The sequence below is a fragment of the Piliocolobus tephrosceles genome, chromosome 4 (assembly GCF_002776525.5).
Source record: "Piliocolobus tephrosceles isolate RC106 chromosome 4, ASM277652v3, whole genome shotgun sequence".
Lineage (NCBI taxonomy): Eukaryota > Metazoa > Chordata > Mammalia > Primates > Cercopithecidae > Piliocolobus > Piliocolobus tephrosceles.
In genome coordinates this window covers 134,290,424-134,307,753 of record NC_045437.1, presented here as the reverse complement: position 1 = coordinate 134,307,753, position 17,330 = coordinate 134,290,424, and the positions used below count along the sequence as shown (strand labels likewise).

Sequence of the window (17,330 nt, the reverse complement as noted above, 5' to 3'; positions counted from 1 at the left end):
GCAAGGAAGATAATTTTAGATGAAACTGTCTGTGTGCTTTGCTTCGCAAGAGTTTTAGCGGGGAGGATTTTTGTTTTTTTTGTTTTTTTTTACATAGCAGAAAATGGCTCTCATTTTAGGAGGGAATCAGAGTTTGAAGTTTCTACGTTGGATGACACTTTAAGAGTGTCGAAACAGATATGTGTGTATGGATTTCTAAAATCTTTTATATAGGAGTTTGACTGTCATTATCTGGGATTTGACTGTCAGTGATATATTTGCCTAGAAGTATGCTGGATCAACGTTTGTAATTCTGTTTCTATAATCATTTCTAATTTTCTCACTTGAAGTAATTTGCGGTTTTACTGTCAAAAATACTTCTGTATTTTAGGAAACATAGATAATAAAAAAATAACAGAAAATGGCAGTTTACTCAAAATACTTCTTAAAGGACAGAGACATAATGGTGTGAATTTTATTTCATTGATTGCTCGGTCTTATTTTGCACCTTACTGAAAAAGAGCTTTTTATAAAAATCAAAGTTTTGAAAATTTTCAGCACAACAGGGATCTCAGTTTTCTTCCTCAGTTTTGGTGTTTCCTTATCAACTATTGCAATACAGATATTCTCTCATTGGAAAGCTATACCTTGTTTTAAGTACAGCATTTAGAAAACACACAGTACAATATCATTGCATTTGAGAGACTGGTTCGGCCCAAAGCCAAGCTAAACCTTACAACTGCTTTACGATTACTAGCGCAGCAATCTGTGACAACATTGTTTTTTTCCGAATGGGGCTTGGCGAAGAGTCTAGTTGGGGAGATGGATGAATGAATGGAATCTTGGATACTTCTTGAGTAGCTGAAGTGTGACTAGACCTCTTAGGGTGGATCTCTGTGACAACAGGTGTGCATTTACTTGTGTCCTACAATCTTTAAACAAGTAGCTAATAGAAAAGCCTGAGGTTAATGCTGAAAGAAAAGTGGAGAGCCAGTGTTTCTCATTGCTTCCTCTGCATAGGACCTAGAATGAGAAGGCACACATTCTGTCCTATTGGTAGAAGGTCAGGATTTTCAGCCAGCAATTTTCTTTTTTCTTCCATAATGTTGTACTTGGAGGAGGGAACTGGGACAGGACTGGCAGCAGGATATCTTTATTCTAAGAGATGGCTCATGAACATTTTCTTTTATTTCATGCTTGTATTGGGGTGGTGTGGGGAGGGTTTGGGGACCTCAGGACTTGAGGAAAGGAAGGGGGTATAGTTAGAAGTCAGGATGGGCTGTGACCTTATTTTTTTTCTCCTAAAGTGCCTAATGAGTGAGAAAAATGCCAAGACAGATTAGGAACTGCCACGAACCACAGCCAAGCCCACTGCCAATAAAAAAGGGAGCCTCCCATGAGCTCGGGTGTCATACTCCTCTATATTTAGCGTGCATCAAGCATTGAGCAGAAGAGGCGTGAAATAGCAACTCCAGGTTGCAGGATTATAAAGAGCAGTGTCTGAAACTTGGTAGAAACTCTATAGTTTCTCTCTTTTTTAGAAGTAAAGTAGGGAAAAGTCAAGCTCTCTTTGACATCTGAAGAGAAAAAGTAAGCAGCAGAAGGGAGAAGGATACAGAGGAAGAAATCCAGGGCAGAGGTGGAGGCAGTGAAGGGCGAGGAATGGCCACACCACAAACTGGGCAGTGAGGGTGGAGGGAGGAGCCCTCGGCACAGGAATGAAACACACATATTAGAAACAGCCAAAGCCACCAGGCACTGATTTGTTGGACTGAAAGTGTGCAGATACTCGGTGGCCTTGGTGAAGAGAATTGTTTTAGCCACTTCACCACAGGAGACTGCATGGTCAGCCTGCCCTGCCTTCTGGAAGTAATCAGAAAGCACATTTTGTAAGAATGGCATTGCCTGAGGGTTCAGATTTCCTAGGCAAGGAGGGGGCAGGCTCTTAAGGCCTTATTTTTAACCCATATTTGTTCCTTGCAGAGACATTACTGCCGGGAGTGTTGAGTGAAGGGACCAGGTGGAGATGGTGAGTAATTCCCGGGAGCAAAGCTTGTTCAAGGCCCTGCCCATGGTCATTTTATTATTAACATAAACTTTTGAAAGAGAGAACAAAGTGTGATATATGCCTTATCCTGATGAAGACATGTCTTTAATTTTAATTTTTTATTTTAAAAAATCTCCAGGCCAGGCACAGTGACTCATGCCTGTAATCCGAGAACTTTGGGAGGCCGAGGTGGGTGGATCACGAGGTCAGGAGATCGAGACCATCCTGGCTAACATGGTGAAACCCCATTTATACTAAAAATACCAAAAATTAGCCGGGCATGGTGGCGGGCACCTGTAGTCCCAGCTACTCGAGAGGCTGAGGCAGGAGTAAGGCTTGAACCCGGGAGGCAGAGCTTGCAGTGAGCCAAGATGGCGCCACTGCACTCCAGCCTGAGTGACAGAGCAAGATTCCATCTCAAAAAAAACTCCAAGGGCACATACTACATTGTTGATTGTATATGTGTTGAGATTCCCAAATCCAAAAATCTGAACTCTGAAATGTTCCAAAATTTGAAATTGTTTGAGCACTGACACGGTACTCAAAGGAATTCTTTATTGGAACATTTCAGATTTTGAATTTTCAGTTTTGGAATGTTCAATGGTAAGTATAATGCAAATATTCCAAAATCCAAAAAAATCTGAAGTCAGAAACACTTCTGGTTTCAAGCATCTTGGATAGTTTCCTAAGCCACGTCTGAGGAACGTGCTGGTACTGGGGGTTGAGAAGGGAGGAAAGGTAGAGGTCGTCAGAAATCTTAGCTCAGGTTTGGCTCCATTCATCTTCAGATCTCAGGTTTCCCATCTGTAAGATGATCTGATACCTCTGAATTATTTTCTGTTTTCACAACCTATGATTTTTGTAATTCTGAGGCTCTTCCTTTTCTTTAAGAATAACTCTCAGTCTGTCTCCCTTAAGGGTGGGCATCTTGAGTCATTTCACTCATTTCTTCAACTTTTGCTGCTCTCTTTCTTTACTCTTCTCTGAACATATTTCAGTGAGCCTTCTCCTGACAAAAACTATGGCTCATTGAACTCAACTTAGTCATCTGAACAATGCATATCCATGGTGAGGACTTCACACATCTGTTAACCAAAAAAGGAAGAGGGTGATTGTAGGGAGAGGAAGCACAGCAGGAAAGAAAAAAATGGAAGGGGGTATCATCTTGCTGTGGAAGAAAAGTGGTTATATTGTGAACTGAGCTCAGAGTCTGCCTCAAACGCAGACTGGGGTCCTGGCTGTGTGGCTGTAGGCAAGTTACATCATCTCCAAAATGTGTCCCGATTTCCTAATGTCTAAAATAGACATGACAATAGTATCTGCCTCATAGTGTGTTGTGAGATTGTACAGATAATGCACTTAGCATTGTCCTTTGCACACAGTAAGCACTTAAATATGTCAAATATATTAATACATATAGTTAAGATGAACTGAGATAGCACCAGGCAAATCGACAAAGAGTGAAAAAGGTAGATCGAGGTAAAAATGAAGAGTTCAGACAATCAACAAAGGAGAGGATGTTTTACTCTGAATTGTCTGGGTTACTTTTCCTATGTTGCCCAAATTTCTCTAGAAATTCCACATTTCCCTTTGTTTCACTTTTCTTGCCACACAGAAAGGTCTTCATTATTGTTTCAAATTCCTGTTGCAGAGTGTGAACTGCCTTATATAAAGGAAACCGTGTAAGCTGTAGCCTCTGACCTGCCTCTCAGACAGGTCTGTAGGACTAGGGAGGAGCATGTCACCATGGTTCACTTAGTGTATAAATCCTGTGAGATTGGTTTGCTCAGAAAGCTTTGTTGGAGGTTGTATTAATGGAGCTCAGGATGTGTAGGAGGATATGGATGCAATCACTTTATTCTTCTTTTTCACTGATAAAGCAATGGCACCTATTAGAGCAAGCACAATTCCCTGATAAAAACTATATTGCCAGGGATTAGAAACTCCCTCCTTGCTCAGACCACTTTTCCTTGCCAGTATGATAGGATCAAACTGTCTTGTGAGCACCTTGACTTCCAAATAATATATTGTTAATGCCTGGAAACCCTGCTGTTACTTGCTGGAGTTGACGTATTCAGCCACTGAAACTATTCTTTGAGTTCAGAGTAAATAAATATCAGGGTAAGCTCCTCTCTCTAAATGAATCATTCGACAAAATCCTGTACTAACCCTTATTGGGGTTGTGGTATTGGCACTGCGTATTCAATGAAAAAAGATTGCTCCAGGGTAAGGACAGCGGGGAACAGAGCCACACTGTGTTCCTTTCATTCCTATTGTTACCTATGGTTGACTTCTCTTCTCTCTCGTGTTCTATAATCTTTCTAGCCCCTTCCCTCTATTTCTTTATTGGGTTCCATTCACCCTCGCAAGTTTCTTCTCTCTTTGTTATTTGTTCAGTGTGTGCTTACCAGTACTTATCTGCTTCCCTCGGGGGTCAGGAATATTGATAATAGGCCAGTGTCTGGACAGCATAATTTTTACCAGGTAATGAGAAAGATTAACTCCTAACATTGGCTGAGACCTTCAAAAGTTTGTGTCCCCACCTCCCATCTCGGATGTTTCCAGGCTGCTGATCCAAACAGCAGGTCATAAGCCAGCAACCCAAAGACTTGGACTGTGGGTACATTTTGACTCACCAAGTGTTTTTTTGTTTGTTTGTTTGTTTTAATTGACTTAGTTACCAAACATTTAAACATGCTAAGATATCATGATGTCAATCTTCTAGAAAAAGCTGAAGATGATAGGCATTCCCTGTGTAATTTCTTGGACACAGTGGCTGGTGGGCTGTGGTCAGCTCCTGTTCTGAGAGGGCATATGCCCACCTCATTCATTGACCCCACCATCTGACCTGTACATGTTTACACTTGTCTGCTCTATTTTTCTAAATAGAGTTTCTCAACTGATCCAAAGAAAGTAGACAGTGATTTGAGTGACCATGTTCTCTGTTCTCTCAAGGGTGGTGCATATTCTAGATGCATGGGAGAGAAGGTAGGGCATAATTAAGTCGTGGCTTCATTCTCACAGAGAACATTATTGAGATGGTCTAAGTCTCTGTTGGGCAGAGTTGCAGGAGGACAGTATGGTGGCCGAGAATCCAGGCCTCAAAGTTAGAACCACTTCATCGGATTATAGCTAAGACTGAAAACATTAAATGTGATAGAAATCAGAACAATCACCGCCTCTGGGGATGGGAATTGATTAAGAGGAGGAACAAAGGAATTTTCTCGGGTGATAGAAACGTTCCGTCTCCTGTTTGAATATTATTCCCAAAGATGTTCAGATTTGTAAAACTCATTGGGTTATGTAGCTAAGATCTGTTTATTTTACTAGAAGTAAACTATACCTCAATAGACATACATATGTATATACGTATCTACATGAAAGCATGCAAAGTGCTTAGAAAAATGCATACTGTTTAGCTATTTTATCATGCTTGTTTCCAGAAACTTTGATTAAAAAAAAAAAAACATAAAATGACCAAAAATGAGATGAGCATTTCCTTTCAGACGACAGGTTTCATTGCAAGCATTTGAGAGGACAGGTAATAGCTAAAGATTCTTGCCAAACATAATTGTCAAGGTAGAATCTACTGGATCAATTCTAATTTTATGAAACTCTTGAATCACTATAGAAGGATGTGCCTAATTTGTTGTAACTGCTTTTTGTGATGCTGTAAAAATGTATAGGTTTTAGAGACATATCAAGCATGGTTTATGACCTGAGACACAACTGTACTTAGAGTAACTTGCACTCTGGCTGGAATACAGTAGTCACTCAATAGGTATTCAATAATGTGTCTTAAAATTAATACCCGTATTGAGAACTTCTAGCTAATACAGTCACAAAAATATCGTTTTCATTAGTAATCACATTGTTATAATCAGTTATTCACATCTATCTAGAAGCATCGAATATAAGAAATGAACGAACTGATTTTCTAGCCAAACACTCTGGGTTCAAATGCTTGCTATGCCTTTAACAAGCAAAGAGATTTGGGGTAGATTACTTAACCACTCTTTCTCATTGGCTCAACTGTAAAATAGAAATGATTGTGAGGCAGGTACTAATTATATGTCTGTGAGGATTAAATACATATTGAACAATGACTAGTACATAGTACCATTATACAAGTGTTTGTCATTTATGTGTGCTTTCTTTATGTTAGAAAAGTGATTTTTTTTTTTTCAATTTGTCTCTAAGTATTGCTCAAAAAATCTGTGTGTAGATGGTTGGTGAAAGTAATGTGAAACCAGGAGTTCAAGCGGAAAAGATAGAAACCTGGAATTTATGGGAAACATTGGTTTTCAGTTTAGCTGACTTTGGTTTTGTTACTGCCTTACTCTGTGACCTTAATTAAGTCACTTCACCTCCCTGAACCTTGTTTTACCATCTGTTAAATAAGGATTTGGATTTTATATTGTCCATGTTCCCTTTAGGCCCTGTGTGTCACTCTCTGATCTCAAGTGTTTGAGTCATGTTCATTATTATTTTATTACACAGCTTGGTCCCCAAGCCACAGAAGAGCTGTAGTAGCTTGACTCCTATTGTCATTATCTGGTTCTGGTGGGAATCATCCATGGGGTTTTAGAAAGCACCGACCTTATACAACACCAAGTAGCTGGTTTGCTGAGAGTATCTGCCACTACTATTAAGATAGCTAACCACAGAAGTGGCCATGATGGGGTAGACATAGCATCCTTTCCATATGAAAATGGCACCATTATATCTGCGATCAGATGTTTGAGATTATTTTTCCTGCCCAAGGGCATTCAGTTCACATATTCTTTTCTGGTCCTCACCTTGCAACTGATTTGTTTTTTCTAAGACCAGCCCAGAGCGGGCACAAAAGAACCAGCGGGTAGGCAAGTGTAGGAGCAAAACTTGCAAGTTTATTTTTGGTCACCTAAGGTGTGGGGGAGAAGTCTGTTGGCCTCCGGCAAAGGAGGCCGGCAGAGTCCCCCGGTGGGGCTCTCGGACGGACTTCCCACAGTCCCGACATCCCGACAGCGGTGGGACTGCGAGAAGGCTGCGGGGCTGTGAGAAGGCTGCGTGGCTCACTGGCCGAGAGTGGCTTTTCTAGGAGTGGGAGGGCAATAGGCAGGGCACGGGCGTGTCGGGGGGGGGGGGGGGGGGCGTTCCGCAGGTGCGACCAGGTAAATCTTGGTCTCTTCGGATTGACGTCACCTGGCGCATGCCCAGTTGGTCTGCACCTTCCCGGGTTGCCAGCTGCATTTTCGCGTGTGCGGGAAGAGTTGGGGGTGGGGATGAAGAACCCGGAAGTGCACCATCCTGCCTCCGTTAGTCCAAACAGTCCAATCTTTTATTGATAATAGTGATAAAGGGGCGCCGTGGTCTGTCTGGCTACTTCCTGCTGTTAAGGGGCGTCATTAAGGTCAGGGCCCATGGTTGGTATTTGGACGCACGGATGAAAAATAAAATAAGGCACAGTATTAGTATGGGAATGAGGAATGGAAGCATTTGTTGGAATATGGGCAAAACCCAGAAGGAAGGTCCTGGCAAGGTTGGGGAGTATGAGATAGTTAAGAAAATTTAGTAAGTTTGAGGTGAGTGGGGGAAAGTTGAACTGATTTCCACTGATTGCTTTCGGTAGGGGCCCTTTTTAGTTGGGAATGAGGAATGAGTGCGCAAAGTACTTGTTGGCCAGGCAGCAATTAAGGATTGGAGTTTTTCGTGGAGTGGATGGCTTTCCACTTACTCCTACTACAGAGATATTGGATGGAAGGCTAGGTCCAGAGAAGGACGGCAAAACAGAATAGGTAGCCTCGCTGTCGATTAAAAAAATTAATTGTCTTACCCACTACTAGGAGAGTTACCCGCGGCTCGGCGAGGGTGATGGGGGTCCCCGAGTCTCGGCACCTTCAGTTGTCATCGTCCAGATATAGGAGCTGGAAGGAGCTCCCAGGATCCTGGGAAAGGGGGTCACGTGGAGGCGCGGCACCTGTTCTCAGGGTGGGGCAATCAGACTTCCAGTTTCCTCCCTGCTGGCAAGCAGGGCAGGGGGTTGCTGGTGGACGAGGGTTAGGACATTCACTGGCCTAATGTCCTGATGCCTTGCACTTATAGCAAGGCTGCGTTGGGGCTTGGGGACCTTGCGGACACCTGTTGGCATAGTGTCCTGCCTTGCCGCATTTATAGTAGGCAGGCTCCTTTTGTAGCCTTAGAGTCTGCGGAGTATGTGCTCTCTGGCCTGGGGTTACGACTGGGCTGTAAAGGCGCTGCTAGGAGCTGTAACTCAGCCGTCTCCTCTCTAGAGCTATAGACCTTAAAGGCTAATTTAACTAGGTCTTGTATTGGTGTCTGAGGACCATCCTCTACCTTTTGAAGTTTTTTGCGAATGTCAGGAGCTGATTGAGAAATGAAATAAGACGCCAAAATGGTGGCCCCTGTGGGGGAGGCCGGATCTAACCGGGTATATTGGGTTAGAACCTCAGTCAGTTTAGGGCAGAGGTTAGGATAACCTGGAGGTCATGCCAAGTTAAGTCATAGGCCTGACAAAGGTGTCTAAATTCCTTTATGTATATGGTAGGATTAGCTGAGAAATCACCTAAACGCTTCTCAATTTTGGAAAGATCGGCCAATGAAAAAGGGACATGTACTCTGACTACCCCCTTCCACCCCAGCTACCTCTAGCAAAGGTGCTAACACTGTAGGAGGATGTGGGCAGAGATAGGGGACTCAAGACAGCCAGTTGGGGGCCCCGAAGGAGGCACGGGACCGAGTGGATTACTAGTAGATGAGGAGGAAGGAGGAGTCTGGATGGGGGGAGGAGGAGGAGTCTGGGCAGGAAGGGAGGGAGTGGGGAGAGCGGGGAGACAAGGAGTATAGGGACGAGAGCCTAAGGCCCAAAAGCCTAGTATGTAAATTAATTTCGGACCACTTGCCTAGCCGCTGGCAGAAATTGCTGAGGTCGATCATGCCACAGTGGAAAGGAAAATTAACCACTTCCTCCTAAGGTCTTGTTCAAGCTGTAAGGTTTTTAAATTGGCTAGGAGGCACCCTAAGGGGGTGCTCTTTGGAAATTTGGACTGGGGGTTTCCCATTTGTTTCCTCTTTACTTACACAATGGACACAATGGAAATGGAAGTGGATCTCTGCCTGGCTTCAAAGCGTCCTTTGGAACCAGCAGAGACAGACTGGAGGTTCTTGAAGCCAAAGTGGAGATTACCTTCAGGCAGACGTCTCCGTCCTGAACAGGTCTCCGAGCCACATGGTGGCTCCAAATGGACCTCGGACCTGCGCAGGATTTTGGCCGAGGGACACAATGGAAATGGAAGTGGATCTCTGTCTGGCTTCAAAGCGTCCTTTGGAACCAGCAGAGACAGACTGGAGGCTCATGGAGCCAAAGTGGAGATTACCTTCAGGCGGACATCTCCATCCTGAAGGGGTCTCCCGAGCCACTTGGTGGCTCCAAATGGACCTCGGACCTGCACAGGATTTCTGGCCGAGGGAGGTAAAGAGGAGACAAGGGCACTTACCCCAGAGAGGCTATGAGAGTGAGGGAAGCAGGTCTCAGGTCCTGGTCCGTCTGCGGTGTGGAAGCAGGAGGAGGTTCCTCAATCCTTAGAGGCCTGAGGAGGGGTCTCCTCCTGGGTCTTCGGCACCAACTGATTTGTTTTTTCTAAGACCAGCCGAGCGGGCACAAAAGAACCAGCGACTAGGCAAAGGGTAGGAGCAAAACTGCAAGTTTATTTTGGTCACCTAAGGTGTGGGGGAGAAGTCTGTCGGCCTCCGGCAAAGGAGGCCGGCAGAGTCCCCCGGTGGGGCTCTCGGACGGACTTCCCACAGTCCTGACATCCCGACAGGAGTGGGGCCGTGAGAAGACCACGCGGCTCAATGGCCAAAAGTGGCTTTTCTAGGAGTGGGAGGGCAATAGGCAGGGCACAGGCGTGTCGGGGGGGCGTTCTGCAGGTGCAACCAGGTAAATCTTGGTCTCTTCGGATTGACGTCACCTGGCGCATGCCCAGTTGGTCTGCACCTTCCCGGGTCACGCGCCGGCTGCATTTTCGCGTGCGCGGGAAGAGTTGGGGGTGGGGGATGAAGAACCCGGAAGTGCACCATCCTGCCTCCGTTCGTCCAAACAGCAACATCAAGGACCAGGCTAGTTTTATGTAGAGCCAAATCTTCAACAATTCTTGCAATGCCTTCAAGTCTTTGTTCAACTATAGCCTTTTCCATGAGGTCAACCTTTCCTATGCTTTTAAATATTGAGCCTCTTGTATTCCCCAACCTGTGGTATTGCTGGTCTATTTTTTGTATGTCTTTTTTTTTTTTTTTTTTTTTTTAGGAGGTGGAACTTTTCCTCATACCATTCATCTCCTTGTGACATAAGTATAATATTCTCTGGTGTTTATGTTTGTTTTCTGTCTCCCCATCACTACCTCTTTCCGCCACTATGAGATCAGAACTCTTTGTTCTTGCTCATTGATGTATCTCAGATGCCTTGAACAGCATCAGGGGAGGAACTGAAGGACAGTACATATTTGCAGGTGGTGGCAGTGTTTCAAATGCATTTCACACTGAATATGCGTCTATGGTAATTCTAAATACCTTACTTTGTATTCAGGAAAAGTTAAGTCTTTTTCTCAGCCTATGAGTAATGGAGAGAAAACCGGGCCTCAGTTTAAGTTCAGACCCTAACCAACTTACTAGCTAGGGGTCTTTGAGAATACTCTTGCATTCCTTAGGACCTTAGTTTCTTCATTTATGAAATGGTTTTAATTATATTGATCTCCCATAGTGTTGCAGGAATGTATGCACTTGTGTATCTGCTAATTCCTGGTAGTGTCATTGTAGTGATCTTGTTTATGTGTCTCCTTATCACTACCTCTTACCATCTCTTTGGAATCTCATGTGCCTTCAACACTGACACACCTGTCTCTTCCCCCATCATTCCCCTGCACACTCCATCCCCCTTCTGCCCTCCAAGCCTTCTATCCTCATGTTGTTCCCCATGGGGCACCCTTGTGCAACTGGCTGCTTATGCTGAAACATTGGGGTTCTCCTTGACTACTGTCCTTTTGGACGCCTCTTGTCTCAAGCCACAGAGAATCCTATTAACTCTGCTTTCCCACAAGATTCCAAATACGGCAACTCCCCACCTTCTCACCCACCTGTCTGTAGGCCTGGGCCACTGTCACCTCTCTGAAGACGATTGCAGTAGTCATGGGCCCCTGTTCTCTACACTTCATTCTGGCTCCTACAGCCCATTCCCTAGAGAACACTAGAGTGATCCTGAAGTGAAAATCTGATCATGCCATTTCCATGCGTAGGTTCTGCAGTGGTTACTCTTGCTTTCTGTATCATACCTGAGGTTTTTACTGTGGCTCTAAGTTTCCACTTCTTTCCCCTTCTGCCTGTGCCCAAGCTTATTTTCAAACATCCTCCTTCGGTCCACTCTGATCTAGCCACGCTGTTGTCCTCGCCTGCCAAGCGAGCTCCTGCCTCAGGGCCTTTGCACTTGCTGGTCCAGTTTCCTCCGACTGAAATGTTTCCCCAGACATCCTCATGCTTTACTCTCTTGCTTCTTCGTGTTTCGTTCTCAGATCTCTCTGGGATGGACAGGATTTCCCCAACCATCCCTTAAACAGGAGCTCCTTAACACCTCAGCACTGTTACCTTCTGCTGCTTCTCTGTTTTCTTCACAAGACTGATTTCCAAGAACAAGTAGAAAAAGTCACATGTTCATTATTATAGGTAATGAAAAATGACTGGAAACAACCTCACTGTTTGTCTCTGAGCTGGTTAAGTTAAATATCATAGATCCATACCATTTAAAACAGTGGTTTTTTTGTTTGGTTTTGGTTTTGGTTTTTTTTTTTTTTTTTTTTTTTTTTTTATGTTTTTATGGGACTACCACTTAGTTAAGTGGACCAAGTTAGATTTAGAACATTATGTAAAATATGCTCTTGTTTGTGTAAAAAAATATATATAAATGTGTGCATGCACTGAACATCTATATTGAATAAAGCCTGAATATGTGTTAAACATTTCTATAAGGATAAGAAATAAGCTGATAATACTGGTTGCCTCAGTGCAGGGAGGCTGAAGGTATGAATGAGAGAATTGTTTAACTGCATGTTCTTTGATTCTTTTAAATACATGCACTTGTTGAATTTGTGAGGTATTACATATTTTAGCTAAGAATTGGAATATATAACTATTAAGTTAATCCAAATATTTGTATAAAAAGAAACTGCCATTCCACCATTCCCGGGCTAGTTCACATAAATAGGTGCTTGCTTTTCTGGATGAATTTTGTAAGAAATGTTGTTACATCAAAACTAAAAGTGATGAATTTTTTACCATTGTCTAAATTGTGCCAAACATTTGTGATCCAAGACTAATGCCTGATATGGATGACCGAATACAAAACCTTGAAAGCAAATAGTTTTAAATCAGAGACCTAAAAACTAATATGGCTAATGGATGACTATTTCTGTACCAGGATGATCCAAAATGGTTCAGATTCCACAACAAACTCTAGAAACTGTAATGGGTCTTTGAGGGAACCTATGCCTACTATTTATATAAACTGGTTACAATTTCATAGTTATGTAATTCATGTTTACTTTTAAATTCACCAAATTTTAACCTGTAGCATCACCAAAAAAAATAAAAACTTACTTGTCTTATTCTTAAAGTAGATAATGTAGCCATCAGTCTTGCTGTATTTTTCTCTACTCCCTGTTAGAACCTGGGAGGTGCCCCACCTCTTTCTACAAACTCACCTCTCACCCTCTCCTCTGAGCTCATTCAATCCAACTCTTGAGCTTGAGTTCTTCAGGCCATAGTGCTTGCTCTGTCTTCTGCTGAAAAGCTTGCCCCCACCCCCAGGTATCATCTTAATTGTCTCCTTATCAGAATGACCTTCCATAACCAGAGTGAGTCACCTTCTATTCTCGATTACAGGTACCTCTTTGTGTCTTCCTGGCACCTGACTTTAGTTCTAGAGGTTTCATTATTGTCCATTATTGTTTATTGTCCATCTCTCGTTAAAATATGAGCTTCATGAAAGCAGAATATGATCATTTTCATCCTTTTGAAGGCCTCTATCTCTAGGACCTACTGACGTATATAGTAGATATCAAAATACATAAATATTTTACTGTTGAAAAACAGATTGGGATTGGAATTTTTTTTTGAAGGTCAACTCTGTACTTGGCCATGTCTCTCCCTGACAGTGCATAACTGAACAGAGAACTGCACTCATAGCACCCACCCCCATAAATTCCTTTATGGAACAAGAGATTATGAAGCCTTGTTCCATAATGTTGGACAAGCAGAGTCGAACATTAGTAAAATGCCTGCCAGTGCCCCTTCTTGTTCTCAGATCTGCCTTATGGTAGAGTTGATCATGGCCCATACAATTTTACAGGCCCAAAAGAAAGATCATTAGGAAAGTTGATGGCATTGATGTGTTTTTAGGAAGTTTACTGGGTTTTTTGTTGTTGTTTGTTTGTTTATAAATCATCCCTGGAAACATAATGCATTTTTGCACAGCAAATGGGTAATGTAGGTACTATAACTATTTCCAGGGGGCTAAAAAGGAAAACATTTGTTCTCCTGCGGAAGAGCCCTGTGGGAACAAAGATACAAACAAAAAGTGACCACTTCAACAGTATTAGACTAGAGTGTGTGCTTGGCCTCACAAAGCGGACCAGCTGTGGATTCTCCTGCCCCCACGACCCTTTTTCATCCCTATATCTTCTCGATGACCTGGAAGAAGAGCAATAATTGATTTTCACAGTAGCCATTTGAGTCTTACCAAATATAGGAAGGAAAGTCAGCATGGTATAAAATTAATACCACTTGAGTCTGATCAGAGCAGTTTCTCTGTTAAGATATTAAAGACTTGTCGAAGATGTCAGACTCATCACTTTGAAGCTCATGTAGCTTCCTTGATTAGATGGACAATGGCTAGGTCCAGGTATCACGTAGGCTGGGCCTGTTTCAAAGATCTCTGTGACAACTTCACAGTGGGTGGGATTTGTATAAAGTTAGGAGGCTCCTCAGACTGGTGTTGAGCCCTGATGAGGCTACTGGAGATGGCTATATAGTCATCACAGAGTCACTGAGGTGTTAGTGGTGGCTGAAGTGATAGAAGTTACACAGGGCCACACAGCCTCGAAGGAGGTTCTGCACAAGCCTGAGTCCGAGTCAACGCTTGAGATTGCTACATTAAATTGATATCAAGCCTTGACTCTGTAATGCTATGCAATCCCAGGTAGGAACATTTGCAGTCCCAGGTAGGAACATTTGAATGACTGAGACCATGAGGTTACAGCTCTCCAAAGCATGCTTTAGTAATATGACCATTCAGAATGACCTTCTTGGGAAACTGTACATCTAAAATATTTGACAACTATTTAATTAATTAATGATTGTGGGCAGTTATATAACATTGTCTTGTCTTTTGGTAGTTTCTTCCTATCCAATGGTAAAACAACAGGAAGTTTTACTGTATTCATTCTTTGGGACATATAATCCTCTTACATTTTGTGTGCAAGAAACAGATGATCCTTAAGTCAAGTGGATTTGTTTATAAACAGGTCAGCACTGAAAATAGCTTTATGAAGGAGTAATGCTTTGGATTTAAGCCTGCTTAGCATTAGTATAATTGTATGTGCCTTCGGAAAAACAAAGTCGTATAAGTTTTTACTTCTTCTGATATAACTATTTACTGATTACTAGAGAATACACTTTACTGTTTAATGTTGGCTTGATTTCTATTCATTTATTCATTGAACAAATGTACACTCATTCATTCACTGAATGAATGACTATTTGGCTAAAAAATACATTTGCTTTATTTCCTTTAAAACAAACATGACAATAAGGTGAATCACACAAATATTTGGATTTCACAGTTCAGATAAAGTTTATCTTTATACTGTGGTATACTATTGTGCAATAGCATTATATCTAAAAATACACACCGTAACTTAAAAATACCTTACTGCTAAAAACAATTGGGATAAGAAAAAGCTAAAAATATTAGGAATACAAACAAGTTAACAACATGAGTATGTACTTAGAAAGAGAAAGGAAATTAAATTATTAATTTTTAAAAGACATCACAAAATCAGGAAGGATAATATTGCTAATAATTAACTGCTTCATATACTTTTTCTGTACTTTTTGGTTGTATAGCCTTTAATTGTCTCTTCATATGACAATTATATGCCATATTACTTTCTGTATAGACAATGGAAAGATAATTATTTTTATGGCAATTTTGACAAAACTTTTAAAATATTGATGGTTGTAATACAGAATGCACACAACTTTACACAGAGATATACATGGTATACATAACCTACAAACCCAAGTATTCTGGTTAATTTTATTTTCCATAATTCCCATACAAAATAAAACACATATGGAACACTTATAATTATGTATGCCAAATTCAATATATTCTTGACAGAGCATTTGTTTTGATGAGGCATCAATGACAGTTGAATTCTACGTTTGAAATTTTACATATCTGATGATTATCAAATATACTTTTGACTAGCTTCTGTCTTTTCTACTACCAATGTATTTCTGGTGCTGGCCATTGTAGGTCATGTTTACATTGCATCATGTCCTTTGGTCCTGTTCCTTCATGTCACCATGCTTGGTGAATTGGAGCTATGGGTGGAAGGAATTTTCCTAGAATACATTCCTACACCAGGAGAGCTAGCAGTAATGTACCTCTACCGGGAAGTACTGCAAACCATGTAAATATATTCTGCATTCAAACTATATGAACCACTAAGCCAGCTTCTTCTTAGATCTCCAAAATGCACGTAAATCCTCCAGAGCTAACATGAGGGGAAGTCAGAGTAGAAAAAGATGGAGTTTAGCGAGTTGCAATTAAAACATCTTTTAAAAATGTTATATCTTTAAAATATCTTTAAAAAATTTTCTGTCTTTTAAAATTTTTAACTTAAATTGTATGACCATTGTCATGTTTTACTGGGGCCTCTCCTAGGGCCTTCAAAGGCCTGGGGCCTGCCCAAGTGAGGAATTAAAATTTTAACTTCAATTCCCTGGACAGTAAATTTGTTCCAGGAAGGAATAAGAAGAATGATAGATTGGAGATTGTCATTCGTCTTTGTTTTTATCTTTCAACAAGTTTTAATTTTTGATTAGAAAAATGAATGTACTCAGCATATCTAAATTTCCCTTTCCATGCAGGATTCTTTATAACAGATGTATCCATTACCATATGTTTGCATGGAAAGGCCTTCTATTATAATTATTGGTAGAAAAGTGTTCATCCCCTTCACTGTTTCTTTCTTATGTATTTTAATGAGTTGGAGACTGGAGTATTCTGTTTCATGGGACTCATTAAAGGGGGTGTGGTAGAGATGACATGCAATAAGTCACTATACCATGCAGCAAAAGATCCAAGTTATAATCCCTGCTCAGCTTCTAATTTGCTGTATGACTTGAAAGGGAGCTGCTTCCTCCGGGTCTTGAGTTTCACAGCTGGTCAATTTTGTGTTGGACAAAATTAGTAGTTCCCAGGAGCAAAGGATTCTGCAGAGATGCCTCAAGGGTAGCCAGACCCTGCTTTAAGCAGAGGAACTCTGTTTTTGTTGTTGTTGTTGTTGTTGTTGTTTTATGTTTTTTTTTTTTTTTTTTTTTTGCTATTTTACACACTAGAGTTTCTTTCAAGACTTTGTCTTACAATGATTACCCTATGAAAAATTGATGAATTGATGGGTGCTGATGAGTTGATGGGTGCAGCACACCAACATGGCACATATATACATATGTAACAAACCTGCACGTTATGCACATGTACCCTAGAACTTAAAGTATAATAAAAAAAAAAAAAAAAAAAGAAAAATTGAAAGCCATTTTTTAGATGTCCCAAATGTTTAGAATCTCCTCGGAGATTTTTCACAATGTTTCACCCTCAGCTCCAGATTCTGATAATGGAGCTCAAAATTTGTACCGTATTTGTTCAGTTTCTTTTGAGTTTTGATGCATAATTAGGGTTGAGTGGCATTATTCTAGACCAATGGCATGCAATCCTGTCTACTCTTAGAATTACCTGGGAAGCTTTAATAAATACTGATGCCTGGGTGCTACCTCTGTGATTGTTACTTAACCTGAGTACAGATGTGCGTTTTTTTAAATTTTATTTACTTATTTATTTTTTGAGACAAAGTCTTCACTCTGTTGCCCAGGCTGGAGTGCAGTGGTGCAATCTTGGCTCACTGCAACCTCTGCCTCCCAGGTTGAAGCAATTCTCCCTGCCTCAGCCTCCTGAGTAGCTGGGATTTCAGGT

At 41.6% G+C, this 17,330-nt stretch overlaps 1 protein-coding gene across 3 annotated transcripts in view; it reads left to right on the top strand.

Annotated features, from left to right (window-relative positions):
* SGCD (sarcoglycan delta) overlaps positions 1–17,330 on the top strand; it is a 1,049,480-nt gene that overhangs the window by 610,293 nt on the left and 421,857 nt on the right. For 2 of the 3 annotated variants that reach the window (XM_023218786.2, XM_023218787.1), the window contains one exon: positions 1,963–2,008. The exons of the other annotated variant lie outside the window; for it this stretch is intronic. In XM_023218786.2, coding sequence (XP_023074554.1) covers positions 2,006–2,008 — 3 coding nt within the window. In that variant the 5' untranslated portion in view covers positions 1,963–2,005. The remainder of the gene's footprint in view (positions 1–1,962; positions 2,009–17,330) is intronic. 3 annotated transcript variants of the gene reach the window in all.